Below are 16,230 nucleotides of genomic sequence, written 5' to 3'. Positions count from 1 at the left end.
CCCATTCCTATTCTACTTGCTGGCAGCCCTGTCTCGTGCACTGAACCCCTCATTTTTGTCCCCACCCCAGAGTCTAAGAAGGTCAGTAAAATCCACTAACTCTAGAACCCAAGAAAAGTAAATCTGGTCTATGGGAAGCCCTGGACCTCAGTTTCTCCCTTCTCCTTACCCCGTGATGTTGGGGCACCGGAGGAGTGAGGTGTCTCAGTTGGGGCCACATAAGTAAGTGTTGGGGGGGGTTGGAGGAGTTTTTTTTCTTCTCACTTGTGTGATCCCCAACTGATTTTTTTGTGGACCAGTGACCCCAGACCCAAAAAGGGTTCCCCACCTTCCCATAAATAAAGAAAATATTGAAATCTTTTGTGCTGGACATAATATTTTACTTTATTTAAAATGAGTTTGGTAAACGAACATGAGAAAGTTAAAACACTTCATCTCTTTCATAATTTAAATTAAACTGTTCTTACTAGCTGCAGCTGGTTCAGAAAATAAGGTCACCATACCCAGCAGGATAGCTCTCAACCCCACCACTTCTGCCGGAGGCTCTGCCCCTTCCAGGTCAGCTCAAGACCACTTCCAAAATTTGTGAAGTGGCTCCCCCTTCCAAAATAATTGCCCACCTGTGCTATAAGAGCTACAGGTACACTAAAACATGTCTATGACGATGGACCAGCTCAGGCTGTCTTCCAAGCTGGACAAAAGAGCTCCACTTCTGATTTCTCCTTTTATATATTGATAGAAATAAGTTGCATATTACACTCCTGATGTGGTTAGGTAACACACTTATACATGTCCTGGCTTGTACTAGTTTGAATAAAACATCCCCATTTTTATCTTGTCAGTCCATCTTTATTTTACTTGGGATCAGTGTGTTCCTGTACCTTCTCCTAGAAATGTGCTTATGCAGTTACATAATACCTCTAGGTGTTCCTGTACCATCCTCTCAGGTCAGGAATGTGCTTACTTGGCTATTAGTATGTTATTACTCGGTACCAGTATGTTATTATTTTGCCTAGACCAGGCCAATTCTGGTTCAAAGCCTTTGGTTCACACTGTTAGTTATGCCTAGGGCTGCAGCAGAGTCTACACTAGAACTAGAATAAACATAAGTTAAGCAATGTAATGGCTTAAATAAATGTGTATAGATGTAACGTATCCTTCTGGATAGCAAAAAGAAGCACCAGATTCAGTGTAAAGGCTATATTTGGTTGCAAATCAATATCTTTTAATGCTTTCCAAAGAGAATCAACTTTTCTTTAGGGAAATAACCAAAATATGATTAAAATCAATTATTTAAATCAGGGTGTTCTGCTCGCTGATTTAAATCATAATTAAAATAAATTGTGTCTACATTGGCAAGATTTTGCACAAAATCTTGCCGCCTGTCTACACATTATAATGTACAAAATCAGTGCTTCTTGTGCAAATATCTCTGGGCGGGAGCATCAGAGTAAGCCCTCTTGCGCAAGTATTCTTGCACAAGAGGCCAGTGTAGACAGCAATGTTAATTTTTTGCGCAAGAAAACCCGATGGCTAAAATGGCCATCGGAGCTTTTTTGAGCAAGAGTGTGTCTACACTGGCACGGGTGCTTTTGCGCAAAAGCATATGCCAGTGTAGACGCTCTCTTGCGCAAATACTTTTAACAGAAAAACTTTTCCGTTAAAAGTATTTGCACAAAATCATGCCAGTCTAGATGCAGCCCCTGTGTGTTTGCCTTTCTTCTGCCTGCTGCATTAGTAAAGTCCTTAGTTCACTGAAAGTCTGTGCTTCTGAAGCTCATAATTCAGGAGTTACCTGATGACCATGCCATGCATGCAAAGCAAGTGTCAAAATAAGGGCTGGTCAGGCTTGCGCAGGGCAGGGCAATGTATCAGACAATGCATAAAAGCCTGATTTCCACCACCTGGCAGGCCACAGAGTTACTGGTGGAGATTCCCAGCTCGCTCAGTAAGGGACTTGCCAACCACCTTATTAGTCAAGCCAATCCCCTGCAGGCCTTCCTGCTTTCCTCATCCCTCAGCATCACTCCAAAGAGGTCAGCCCCGACTGTCCTGCCCACCCAAGTCTACTCCTGCCCAGCTCATCTCAACCTGGAGCACCCAGCCAGGGACCTGCCCTGCCCTGCCCAGCTGAATGCAGCCCAGCCTAATCTAGTCCACCTCAGCCTGGACTAGCCAGCCCACCTTAGTCCAGACCTACCCAGTCTAGAGCTGGACTAGCCAGCCCAGGCTCCCCTGGCCTGTCCCAGCCTAGCCTCGCCCAGCCCTGCCCTGCCTAGTCCAGCCCCTCGCAGCTCTACTCAGCCCAGCCCAAAGCAGCTCCCGCGTCTACCCCGCCCCCTGGGTATCGCCCATAACAGCCAATCAGCCGCTTCTCTCGGCAGCGCCCCGCCTTCTCCTGCTCGCGGTTGGCTGCTTGGGACGAAACGCGCTGCCACTCACTCGCTCCATGGAGACGCGGCGGAAGATGGCGGCCGAGCCCCGCAGCCGGGGCTGGGGCTGGGGCTGGGGCTGGGGCAGGGGCCGGCCGCCGCCGCTCTCCGCCCTCGCTGCTGCGCTGCTCCTGCTGGGCTGCAGCCCGACCCCCGCCGCCGCCAGTTGTCACCACCGGGTTCCCGGCGACGGAGAGGTGAGGGCGGGGCGCCCGGGCCTAGGCGGGGTTTGCAGGGGCTGCGTGACGTGGGAGGCCAGCGGGGGGGGGGTGCCCTGTGCGTGGGGGGAGGGGCTTGGGGTGCCCTGTGCGTGGGGGGGGAGGGGCTTGGGGTGCCCTGTGTGTGGGGGGGGAGGGGCTTGGGGTGCCCTGTGTGTGGGGGGGGAGGTGTATGGAGTGCCCTGTGCGTGGGGGGGGAGGGGCTTGGGGTGCCCTGTGTGTGGGGGGGGAGGGGCTTGGGGTGCCCTGTGCGTGGGGGGGGAGGAGCTTGGGGTGCCCTGTGCGTGGGGGGGGAGGTGTATGGGGTGCCCTGTGCGTGGGGGGAGGGGCTTGGGGTGCCCTGTGTGTGGGGGGGAGGAGCTTGGGGTGCCCTCTTTGTAAGGGTTGGGTCGGGGTTTGGGGTGCTCGCTGCATACAGACAGAGAGGAAGGTGGTGTAAGGGATGGGATATGGGGATATCAGAGCAGCCTGGTGTCATATGGGGCGAAGAGGGGCACGGGTGGCATGGGGTAAGGAGGATATGTCAAAGGATGGGAGAAGTGAGGACCAGGCTACTGAAGTGTGTGGGTGGGTTGTAGGGATGTAAAATCTGGTGTAATTTGGTTAAACACAGTCTCCTCCCTTCTCACAGTGTTACAAAGAGAACACTGTGTTCCCCCCTTCACCTCTCTTCATCCCTCCACCACCTCTTTACAGAAAGGGCACCCCATACCTACTCCCTGCTCCATCCTGATGCTGTAAACAGGGCATCCCATGCCCCTCCCAACCCATTACACACAGGGCACCCCACGTTAAGGGTGATGCTTACCAGTTAACCTTTCCCATCCCTAGTAGGTTTCATAGGTATCTATGTTAGGAGTCAGGTAGTGGAAGGATGTTGGAGGGTAATAGCACTCCAGTGAGAGGTGTCAGTATCTCACTAATGCCAGAGTTTTGTAAAATGGCTCAGCGAAGCTCTGTAAAGTTACCCCAAACTAAAGCAAACAGATGTAAAATAACAAGATCATTCTAAAATAATGTGTTGCAAAGAAAACTGCTTATTTATTATGACTTTTCAGAGTTACATGCATTGGTTGTAATCTGTTGGATCCTTGCTGAAGATGTTTGAATTAGCTTTCTGGAAATAACCAGAAATTCAAGAGAGTAAATGGACAGGGCTTCTGCTGTAGTCAAAATTACATGTTTAGCCGCTTATGAAACTCTTTAAAAAAATTCAGGCTATTTTAGTCAATTTATAATAAATACAAGTAAGAGGAGATAACGGGAGAGATGTATGTGGAAGTAAATACATTGACTTTTGGGATGCTGTCTAGAGTACTAAGTGACCTCCGAATAGAAAGGTGAGAATGATTATTTTATTTTAAATCAAAAGTCTTTCCAATATGGGAGCATTCAGAATTTGTAAATACCTGTCATTTAGAAATGTAAATATAACCTGTCAAATTACCTTCTCTGCTCTGGTTTTTATCAGGTTGTCTACAAAGTTTATCTTAAAGAAAATCATGTTCTCAAGAGAAATGTTGATCAAAAACTGAGAATTAAGACTATATATGACAGAAGTGTTGAGGAGTAAGTAGATCTGATGTTTTTCTACAGTTTTGAAATGTAAAAATATATTATATTAAAATATTTCATTTTTTTTCTAGTTTGCTTCCTGAGAAACGACACCTTATAAAAGTATGTTACACTTGTTTTCCCTTTCTCTTTGTTTGTATATATGGCATTTTGCTATCCCAGAAGCTATTCCACAATGTACTGTACATGAGTTGTCTGTTATTTTTTGTTCAAAAAATGTCTGGTGGCCAATAGCATTTTGTGTATAGTTTGTAAAACACTTTGGGATCTTTCAGCATAACCTGTATGTTACTGTCAATGTTATTGCAGAGACTGCCATGCCCTATTATGCTTAGCTGCATTTAAGTCAGCAAGTCTTCATGTCAGGCTATACATTCCACTGCTGTACATTCATGTTTAACAAATGCCCTATTATTTGAGAGTTAGTGCTCCTAGCATGCATCTGTAATTGTATTGCAACAAGGAAACCACTGTTTGTATTTTTGTTTTCATTAAATTTAGAACAAACTTTTTCCACAAGCTATTTCTTATTTGGAGAAGACTTTTCAAGTTCGCAAACCAACAGGTACTATTTCATTAAGCAGGTGAGTGAAAATTTGTTCGATATATAAATATTTAAAATAGTTTTGAGTGGACTTTAATATTAATGTGGAACAATGTTTTATACTATAGTGGAAAAGTAATAACTTCTTGCAAGTAATATTTTTCATACAGTATAACCGTGGAAGGCTTTAGTAATAGTATTGTAATTTTAATAGATAGCAGGTTTAAAACAAAGGGAAGTACTTCTTTATGCAGTGTACCATCAACCTGTGGAACTCTTTGCCAGAGGATGTTGTGAAGGCTGGGACTTTAACTGGGTTCAAGATAGAGCTATAAAAATTCATGGAAGATAGGTCCACCAATGGCTATTAGCCAGGATGGGTAGGAATAGTGTCCCTAACCTCTGTTTGCCAGAAGCTGAGAATGGGTGATGGGTAGGATCACTTGATTACCTGTTCTGTTAATTCCCTCTGGGGGCACCTAGCATTGGCCACTGTCAGAAGTTAGGATACTGTGCTAGATGGACCTTTGATCTAACTCAGTATGGCCGTTCGTATGTAGCATCTATTTATTTCCATATCTTTAGCTGCTATGAATTATTTTATAGCTTGCCTTTTCAGTTTTAAAATAATTCTTGACTTTAATTAAAGGCAATGTGCAACAAACCAGTATTTAAAGAAGAAAGGCGACCCTCATAGATATTGCCGAGGAACCTGTGCAGAACACACAAGATGTGGCCCAGTTATAGTTCCTGAGGAACACTTACAGGTAGTTCAAACCAAGTGACTTCTACTTAGCATTCAAAGTTTTATGGTTTGTGAAGATTACCAGTGAAGTTAATATTAATATGTGTGAGCTTTTTATATGTAGCTTGTACTTGTCGGAGGTGATCAGGCTTGAGCATTAAGACACAATAGAATCAGAGACAATAGCAGAATTTCTCTGATTATATGATAGGGCCAAAAGTCCAGTGAATTCAGCCTTACAAAAATAGCTGCAATTGCATTACAATGCATTGGCATGGAGTGTGTATCTATATTATATGACAGAATTTATACAAATACTAATGAAAATAGGTTCAGAAAAGACATTGTTGAATATTAAGCCCCAGCTATTGCCAGAGTGCTAAAGCCATTTCATAATATTTATTCAGTGTATCCAACTTTCTAGAATGAATTTACAATCATAGGATCCAGTTTTGAAGTCCTCTACCACCCAGATATTCCACTGAAAACATATTGACACCGTATATTTTCGTAGGCATTTTGATTCATACTAAAATACATTATTAGTACTTTTCTGATTTGTTCTGATCATTGTAGCTTTACACTCTTAATACCATTTTTCAAATAAACCGTGTAACACTTTGACTCCGTTTATTTTAAAATAATTAAATTTCATTATAATGAATCATAATGAATTTGACTAATGTCAAATACAGTCTGAACCGCTAGTGAGGTAGGTGCATCAGTTTTTGGGTGTGCAACTTGGAGACACCAATAAAAGATCTGACTCTGAAAATGCTGACTACTTATCCTCTGAAAATAAGGCCTTTTTATAAAGTACATTTCCTGTTGGACACTCAAACTCAGGAACCAAAGTCACCAATAACTTTTAAAAACGTTGACCTTAGTGTATTCACCCAATCCACAGTAGGGTTTCTAATCTTTACTTGGCTTCAAAGAAATGCTAAGTCTTGAATCCAGTTACATTTCTAACTCAAGTTATTTATCTAATTATTTCGTATCTTTCCTGTTTTAATTGCATTGTCATAGCAATGTAGGGCATGTAGTGAAAATGAATGGCATTGTGGACCTGCTGGCTTAACAGACCATGAAGGAGTTCGAGATGCTGATTTTGTACTTTACGTTAGTGCTCTTACTACTGAAAGATGTGGCCAGGAAAATATTATTGCATATGCAGCCTACTGCCAATTGGAAGCAGAAATGGACAGGTAAAAATTTATTCTAGATTAATTTTATTCCAGTAATATTTTTGGAGGGGTGTCTTTGGACTCACTGCTGAACTCACTAGGTAGGTCTGTATTTCTTAATGTAATGGATACAGGCAGTCCCCGACTTACGCGGATCCGACTTATGTTGGATCCGCACTTACGAACGGGGCTTTCTCGCCCCGGAGGTCGAGGTGGCGGATTGCTACCTGCGAGCTCCGGGGCGAGAAAGCCCCGTTCGTAAGCTGCTCCGGTGCCCCTGGTCTGCTGGAGACCGTCTCCAGCAGACCAGGGGCACCGGGCTGGTTCCCGCGCTTCTGGTTCCCTGCGGCTTCAGTCCCGCGCCTCTGAGGCTTTCCCAGAGCAAAGCCTCAGAGGCGCGGCACCCCGCTGCCGCTGCGGCTCTGCTCCCCGTGTCCCTGGTCTGCTGGGGGGGGGGGCGCAGCTAGTGTGCCCCCCCCCCCCCCCAGCAGACCAGGCTTTTGTTTTGGACCCTGGGACAGAGCAGCTGGGGACCGTCCCCAGCAGACCACAGGCACCGGGACTGAAGCGGCAGCCGCGGCGGGGTCCCGCGCCTCTGAGGCTTTCCCAGAGCAAAGCCTCAGAGGCGTGGCACCCCGCTGCCGCTGCGGCTCTGCTCCCCGTGTCCCTGGTCTGCTGGGGAGGGGGCGCAGCTAGTGTGCCCCCCTCCCAGAAGACCAGGCTTTTGTTTTGGACCCTGGGGCAGAGCAGCTGGGGTGCTGCCGATTGGTCCTGCAGCGCCGCTCTGGGCACTACTGGACCAACCCGGCAGCACCCCAGATGCTCTGCCCCAGGTCCTGATTCAGCCGCTGCTGGTCAGTTTTAGCAGCGGCTGAATCAGGACGCCTGGGGCAGAGCAGATGGGGTGCTGCTGGGTTGGTCCAGTAGCACCGAGGAGCGGCGCTACTGGAGCAACCCAGCAGCACCCCAGCTGCTCTGCCCCAGGCATCCCCAAGTCAGCTTCTGCTGAAACTGACCAGCGCTGACTACAGGAAGCCCGAGGCAGAGTTGCTCTGCCCCGGGCTTCCTGGAATCAGCTGCTGATCAGTTTCAGCAGCAGCTGACTTGGGGACGCCTGGGGTTCTTAAGTTGATTCTGTATGTAAGTCAGAACTGGCGGTCAGTTTCAGCAGCCGCTGAATCTGGACGCCAGTTCCGACTTACATACAGATTCAACTTAAGAACAAACCTACAGTCCCTATCTTGTACGTAACCCGGGGACTGCCTGTAGTTTGTTTATTTCTTATGTTCCTAAAATCTCATGCTTCAGGGCTTCAGGTCACCTGCAGTGGTCAGGAAGGGACTTACACTGAAGACTAAGTATTCTGGGTTTTTGGTTTCCTTCCACTGAAGCATCAGAGATGGTCACAATGGGAGATGGGACACTGGCTGTGGTGGGGTGGTGCCTGATGTAGCTCTGAACATTCTCTTTCTAAGTTCAGCTGGCTCCCTTTTGCTCACATGCTCATGCTCTAATTGACTGCCATATGTAGGTTTAAAAAGGAATTTCCCCCCAGGTCAGATTGCCAGTGACTTTGGAGGCTTGTAACTTCCTCTGCTGCAGTGTTGCACATCATTTGCAGTATGATCCAAGTGCATATATATTTTTTCCAGGCATTGGTTCACTTCATTTCCTCTTATTCTCTACTTATAGCATATAACAATTCAGTCTCCTGTGACCTGTAATATGTAGGTCTAATTTCAGCTGTTGAGTTTCGCATGTGGATGTTGGATGATGTTGGTAGCTTGGAGGTCAGACTAGATGGTTCTTTCTGGCCTTCAAATGACTCTACTGCAGTGGAACAGGTAGTGCTGATAGGTTACACTTTAAGAAAACATTCATTCTCATTTCTTTCTCTTTGTTGGTCAGTAGTCATGAAGTCCACTTTGAGATTTTGCAAAACAAAATATTTTCCTTAAATATTTTTTCAAGTATAAATTATGACAACAGAAACATTTTCAGTATTTATTAAATTAGCCTAAATGTTGTTCTTAACCCACAAAAATCCACAACAACAACAAACACTGAACTCTAGAGAAGCTGGGAAATTCGGAATCCAAGCTAAATCTCCTTCCTTAATATGCATAATGGAGAAAGCATCTATTGAGGTAAATGGAAAAACTTTTGCTAATTTAAATGGTGTAGAAAGATGAAGGCCTAAAACATAAGCCCATGTATCACAGGCTTGGTTTTAGACCTGAAGCCTAGCTAACAACAGACAAAACATGGCTAATATAAAGCAAAGCTAAGCTGTGCGGCAAGAGGCCCCTGCTCACAGAACTTGACACATAACAGGGCTGAGAGTGCAAAACACTAATAGGTAATGGACCAGATGTAGACCAGTAATTAGTGCTAGGTACTGACTGCAAAACAGTAATTGGTACTGGTCATAAGTTTAAAGCACATGGTACTACCAGCTCATTAAAAAAGACACTCCCCACAGATACAGACCCAGGTTCAGGAAAGGGTCTAAAATGACTGCATGATAGATTGAGATGATCTAATCAAACCACAAGGTACAGGGTGATGGGTGATACCTAAATAGCATCAGAGGCTGGTAACCTGACATGTCAGGAGTGACGTATAATTTATTTGTACCTATATATAAAGTAGCGTCTTGGGGATAGTCTTTGAATGATCTAGGGGGCAGTGAAAATTTCCCACGGATTGAATCATTCCATTGTTACAAATTGTATATGTGTAGTGGTTCAGTAGAGTCTACTGACAACTATTACTGTACTTTGCTCTATGGGTTTATGCTTTAAGCCTTCGTCTTGCTACAAATGAGAGTAGGATTGGGCCTGATCTGCAAAGTACGTACACTGTGATATTGCATTTGCATCCATTATCACCTGCTTGAAGCCTTGTGGAAGTTGATCTCAGTGATGGACTTTGTTTTAAATTTTCATGAAGACAGCTTGCTCCTATCTCTCTGCTGCTGCCTGGAGTTTTACAAGCTTAAGCAGAATGAAAATATCTTTATTTTAAAATAGATTACAGCAGTGGATACAAACTAACCTAGCAATAATCCTTGAATACTCGTGTAACTCACATATCTGCACGACTCCATGGGCTTGCTAACAGATTACCTAGAATTCCTTGTGGTAGAAGAAAGAAGACTTTTGTTTCTGCTGCAGCAAGTCAGTTTTTTAAGAACAAATACCGATCTTGTGTGATATAGCTCTTCAGTAAAGCAAATTCAGTAAACCAATTCCTTTTTTAAGATTTTTTTTTTAAATTGTGTGGGAGAGGGGAATTGATTTTGGGTGGTCAAGATTTCCAAAGGGGTCCACACCTCGATTTGAAATATTGTAGGGATTTGAAAATGAAATAAGCTTGAAAATCACTGAGTTAACTTACTGGACTCCAGTAACTTTTGTATGCTATGTTTAACATCTATTTAGATATATGGTATTACTGATAATCTATATCCTTGGTGTCCAACACGCTAGCCACATATGGCTACTTGGCCGGTTGAGTGTGGCTAGTTTGCTATTGCGGTAGCCACTGTAGAACTTCAGAACTGGTTGGACACCACAGATCTGTATAGTCAGGGAAAATATTACATGGCATGACTGTAACTTTTCACCCACTTTGGGGGATATCTGCATTAAGTCAGATTAGTGCATTTTAGGTTTAACATCTTACCTTCATATTTAATGAGGTTTTGTTTTGTTTTTTAATCACCCAGCATTTAATCAAAGTCCAATTTATAAAACAAAGCAATGTTTGTCTTGCAGGCCAGTAGCAGGATATGCTAATTTGTGTCCAAATATGATTTCTACTCAAGCTCAGGAATTTATTGGACTGCTTTCTGCAGTAAAACATGAAATTATTCATGCACTGGTAAGAGTTGATATTTTAACATATTGTTATTTCTTTACATCCTCTCAGCTACTTTATATAAAAGGTTTAGTTTGCATCTATCAACATCTGTGCTAATTGCATGTAAGTTTAACATTCTCAGCATATATATTTGGGGTTGTATATTGATCTTTTAGTGGTTTTTACTATTATAGATGGATTATTGGTATTGTCTAAATTTTTCTTTATTTATCTTGAAGGGTTTCTCTGCTGGGCTATTTGCATTTTATCATGATGATGATGGAAATCCTTTGACAGCAAGATATGCAGATGGGTTCCCACCTTTTAATGACAGGTATATTTTTAAATCTCTGAATCTTGTTGTTTTTTAATTTGACAGTGGCCATTCATTTTTGTAAGAAATATATTCTGGTTTTTAGCTTCTTGAAAGTCAGAGTTGTTAGGCTTACAACCAGGAATAATATTAGAAAGGAGGACAAATGTCCAGTGAGACTACTTCATTTTCTACAAGGATTTAAAATACATATTCAGAGGATACTGAGTACTGTTCATTTATGGAAGATAATTTTCAGTTTGGGAGCATAGCGTAGGTTTATTGCTTAGATACTGATAAAACTACTCTAATTAAAACTCTCCTTACAGTCTAGGTTTGTATCAGTGGAGCAATAAGGTCATCAGTAAAGCAGTAAGGTTATGGGATATACGCGGTAATAAGATGCTGCGCCATGATGTATTTCTTTTAATAACACCTCGAGTCGTTGTAAGTACTGATTAAATTAAACTTCTTTCACAGTGTATCTGCTCTGATGACGATCATATACTTGAACTTCAGTCATTACCATCTAATTGATAACAAAAATGTTAATTTACTGGATACTAAAAGGAATTATATAAAATAATATTTGACAATATAATCTGCTTTGGGACAGACTTTAAAGAAAATTATACTTGTAGTTAATTGAGGGATATTTAAATAAGATAAACAGTTAATTGGCCTTGAGGTTTAAGAGGACAAATAATAAGCTATAATAAAGTGTCTCAGTTGAAAAATTTCATCACATCTTTCCTCTTGTTTTAGAAATTATTCAGGGACTTTTGAGACCCTCTCTTCTATGCTCCTTCTACACCACTCTCTCTGATCCAGTCTTTCTTCTCAAATTTTAACTTATTTTTAAGGAAATTGAGGCCAGAAACCAGTTTAAAAATGAGACAGAACAACAACAGTACTTTCACACACATTAATTTTGGTATTGTAGCCTTTTTGCAGAATTTCTGGTCTAACCTTTACTTTCAGGAAATTTGAAATGACTGCTTGTAGCCCAAATCCTAAAGCTGGTATTTAAAGATGTACTATGGATTGAACCTCTATAATCTGGTACTCCCTGGTCTGACAACATCCGGATGTTCCAGGACCAGAGAGTCCTGGTGGAGGGCTGGCAGCTGGACTCACCAGCAGCTGGGCAGCCAGGCAACCTGGTGGGGCCAGGAGCCCGACACACTGCAGCAGGGCTGACCAGTGGGACCAGGAGCCTAGTGCACTACAGCGAGGCTGCCTGGTGGGGCCAGGAACCCAGCATAGCAGGGAAGGTGGTGGGGGACCAGCAGAGCAGTGAGGCTGGTGGCAAGGAGAAGTTGGCCAGGAGGTCAGCTGGTTCAGGGCTGGGGTGAGCTGTGGTAGCAGGGGAACCAGAAATTGCCTCTCTTGGTCTGGCAAATCCTCTCATCTGGGACTGGTCATGACCCAAGGGTGAAGGACCTGGGAGGTCTAACCAATACTAACTATAGTAAGGGGCTTCTGCCTATCCTGGTTACTCGTTACATTGTGAGGTGTGAGCTGGGAGGTAGGCCACAAATTTTAAGCAACATTGTGATCCCTGTTAGCTAATGGAAGTATTTTTTGATTTTTCTGATGGAAAATTCCAATGGAAAATTTTTATTTTGACAAAACTTTTTCATATTAGAAAAATGATGTTTTGTTTAGAAATTCTGAAACATACCTAACTGTGAAAGGTGGTTATTTGAATACAGCTTCTTTTTTTGTGAAACATTGTTTTCAGATGGAGGTGACATGAACTTGTAATAAGTAAATAGTATGGTATGTTACTTATTACTTGCTAACAACCAGATTGCTAGATTCAGTAATGGGAGATTCACTAGCTTGGTAGAGGTTCAGCAAGAACAAGTTCTTCTGCATTCAAAGGAAAATTGCAGACTGTGGTAAAAGGAAGACATTAAAATAGTTCTATTTAAAAAAAAACTTAAGTTCATATCTGAGTTTGTTTCTTAGTATTTTGAGAGGGGGGTTGTAAACAATGTAATAACAGTGCTGTTTACAGGAGGAAGCTCGGAAGCATTTTGACTGTCCAATCCTAGAGGGAATGGAGCTTGAAAACCAAGGCGGCATGGGTACTGAGCTCAATCACTGGGAAAAGCGGTTGTTGGAGGTTAGTGCTGGTAAATAACTCTAAATATACTTATGTTATCACTGAAAGGGACAGATTTTCAATTTTTCAAATGTATCTATAGGTCTATTGGAAAGCCACTGGTGTTAGCTTAACTGAAATATATTACAGCACAGCTTAGAGTTATTTATATTTGTTCCCAAACAACCTCTGTACCATTGGCCAAACTCTTAATTCTCAGAGTGCAAGGTTCACCAGTTCCTAGAAAGACTGCATCAAATGATAATTGGAGGTTCACGTTTCTGTAGTTCTTTACCTGTTTTCCACATCTTGCCCTTTAGAGTGTATTAGTGTAATACAGCACTATGTGTAATATGGAGTGATCCTACTTTAGTTTGTACAACAAATTAGCCTCTTCATAGGAAAACTACATTTCTAAGGTCATTTTTAAGTTAGTTTTTGCTTACTAAGTGAGTGTATGTGGGGAGGGAGAACTTCCTTTGAGCCAATTTATCTTTTTGTCATCCTTTCTTTCTTCATCTTTTTGTCTCTAATTCTAGATAATGCAGTTTAGTCACTGCCTCGACTTCATAAAATGATAGAAATGTAAGGCTGTGAAAAGAGAGGCCATCTAGCCCCTCCCTCTGCATTAAGGCAGGATAAAATATATCTAGACATCCCTGAAAAATGTTTGTCTAACCCAGTGGTCCCCAAACTATGGGGTGTGTCCCTCAAGGGGTGTACAAGAGTGTTTTGGGGGGCACAGCAAGGCCCAGGCCAGCCCCCACGGGAGGCATGGAGGGAGCGCTACGCAACCCCACTCTAACCCCAACTCTGCTTCAGCTGTGGCCCTGTGATCAGCCCCTGACTGCCACCCAGTTGCAGCATCCAGCTTTGGGGGCCTGGCTATTGGCCCCCATTATATCCCAGCCATGGTTCTGGTTCCACCCCTGCCACAGCTCTGCCCTGACCCTGCAGCTGAGACCCCATTCTTTGCCACCTTATCCTGTCCACGTGTCCTCCCCTGCACAAGAGCCGTAGCCTGGGCTTGACCCTGAAAAGTTTGGGAACAATTGGTCTGACCTGTTACAAAAAACCTTCAGTAATAGGGGACCTGGATCTACCTCTTCCCTACATAACCTATTTTAGCACTCATCTGTATTTCCATGATTCCCTTCATTCTGGCTTTTGCCATCTCCACTGCACAGAAATTTCTCTGAACAAGGCAATTGACTCTTCCATCACTAAGACTATGGTCATTTAGCCCAGTGAATCTCAACATGGGCCATATGGCTCCTCGGGGCCACGCCTTACTTCTAGGGGGCCACATGGAAAAAACCAGAACATTAGGGGGCCACCCAAATTTAACTGCCAGGCGTATGATGAATGAGGTTCAGAAGGGGGCCATGAGCAAAAAAAGATTGAGAAACACTGATTTAGCCTATCAGACTATCTATGCAACATTGTTCCTTTTTATAGTACAGATGTTAGATACTTCATAGTCTTTGGTTAAGCCACAATATCAAAGCAATGTTAGCTGGTGGAGATAAGCAATAAGGGAACAAATTTAAATTTCAAGGTTTTCTAGGGAAGTCGTTAGGACACACCAAGGTATTTTCAAAAAATATTAAATTTTTTTCTTAACTTGCAATGAAACTTTATCTATGTGGGAAAATAACTTTAAAATACTTCCCAGAACATGTTTTTGCCTGACAACTCTGTAAATCACTTTTCAGAAACTTGCTAACAGTTACTGGTAATTTTCAGAATGAGGCAATGACTGGATCCCACACACAGAACAGGGTCTTCTCCCGGATTACCTTAGCATTAATGGAGGATACAGGGTAAGCGTTACTGAAAACACCAAATGTTATCAGTCTTCAGTTTTGGACCTGTGTGTTTTCAAGCCATAAACAATGAAAGTACTGTGGAATTCATGCACATAGAGATGTAGCATGGATGCAACTTATTTTATGTAAGAAGTTCAGAACTAAAGATATTTTGTACAGCACTATTTGTTATCTTCATTTTTCTCTTGAATGCCATATATCATTACTTTGGCCATAAAAACTATGCTTTCATGTGTATCTGGTTTGTATAATCAAATTATTCCTTTAGGGTAAAAATCTCCTTGAAGAAACACATAGCACATCTTCACTGTCATTCAGCTCTTCTTATAGGTATAGAATTTCTGTGCATGCTAGGACGGAAGAATCAGTCAAGGTCTAACCTGTGGATATGAGAGCAGAATTTTCCCTTTATATATGTAAGCCCTTTGGGCAATTACTCATATTTCTTTGGCATGTTTTACCCTTGCTGAATGATAACTACAGACAGTGAATTAAAGCAAAAAGTTGCCTTATTTGTTAATGTAAAGTCAAAACAATAGATAAGTATAGATAAGTGATTCCCAACCTTTTTCCCATGGAGGAACCCCTAAAATAATTTTTCATATCCCGAGGAACCCCTACCTATGAAAACATTTGCTTGGCCAGAAAAAGTTGACTGCGGGGAGCGCAATTCAATTACTGCTAAATTATTGTCAAGAAAATTTATTTGTAAAGATCTGTTTTTTTATATATATATATATATATATATATATATATATATATAGTCAGCTTACATTGTAAGAAAAAAAATTATTTATTTATTCCACGATTTCTTGCAGAACCCCTGACGATGGTCTGCAGAACCCCAGGGTTCCGTGGAAACCTGGTTGGGAAACACTGGTATAGATAGGTATTTCAAGGACATACATATTTTGTGAGGATATTAATCATCTTGTTCATTCACTGAACATGTTAACAATGTAGGTTATCATGTTTTTTTTAACTGTCTTCTGCTGAGTAGTGAGAAGATCAGTTTCTCATTTGTGTTTCCATTTTAAAATATTTTTACAGCTGGTATAAAGCCAATTACAGCATGGCAGAGAAATTAGACTGGGGCCGAGATAAAGGCTGTGACTTTGTGATGAAAAGCTGTAAATTTTGGATTGACCAAAAGAAAGAGAAGTAAGAACAAACTTTTTAAGAACTCAGTGTTTATGTTCCTCTGTTTGTCTTTACTCATTATACATTTCAAAAAATGTATGGCTGTTTAGTGGTGTGAGCCACAAGTCTGATGCCTGTCCCACTCATTGCAACACATGGTAGCTTTTAAATTGGAAGACAGTTCAATTTTAGCTGCAACAAAATTTCCAGACTGTCTCACTGGAGTGCTACAGAATCATTTGACTTGCAGCAGAGGACAGATGGCCTTGACAA

General features: G+C 42.5%; 1 protein-coding gene across 1 annotated transcript in view; it reads left to right on the top strand.

Moving 5' to 3' along the window:
• The first annotated feature begins 2,462 nt into the window (after positions 1-2,462).
• Positions 2,463-16,230, top strand: part of LMLN (leishmanolysin like peptidase) — a 28,291-nt gene continuing 14,523 nt past the window's right edge. Inside the window, exons 1-12 of the mRNA XM_075933185.1 lie at positions 2,463-2,629; positions 4,122-4,219; positions 4,297-4,327; positions 4,727-4,809; positions 5,419-5,536; positions 6,544-6,722; positions 10,481-10,586; positions 10,805-10,899; positions 11,208-11,325; positions 12,902-13,009; positions 14,735-14,811; positions 15,868-15,978. Of these exons, the coding sequence (XP_075789300.1) occupies positions 2,468-2,629; positions 4,122-4,219; positions 4,297-4,327; positions 4,727-4,809; positions 5,419-5,536; positions 6,544-6,722; positions 10,481-10,586; positions 10,805-10,899; positions 11,208-11,325; positions 12,902-13,009; positions 14,735-14,811; positions 15,868-15,978 (1,286 nt within the window). The 5' untranslated portion in view covers positions 2,463-2,467. The remainder of the gene's footprint in view (positions 2,630-4,121; positions 4,220-4,296; positions 4,328-4,726; positions 4,810-5,418; positions 5,537-6,543; positions 6,723-10,480; positions 10,587-10,804; positions 10,900-11,207; positions 11,326-12,901; positions 13,010-14,734; positions 14,812-15,867; positions 15,979-16,230) is intronic.

Source organism: Pelodiscus sinensis, chromosome 7 (genome assembly GCF_049634645.1).
Source record: "Pelodiscus sinensis isolate JC-2024 chromosome 7, ASM4963464v1, whole genome shotgun sequence".
Taxonomy (NCBI): domain Eukaryota; kingdom Metazoa; phylum Chordata; order Testudines; family Trionychidae; genus Pelodiscus; species Pelodiscus sinensis.
The sequence above is the reverse complement of the archived record's forward strand: the minus strand, read 5'-3'. Positions and strand labels throughout refer to the sequence as shown.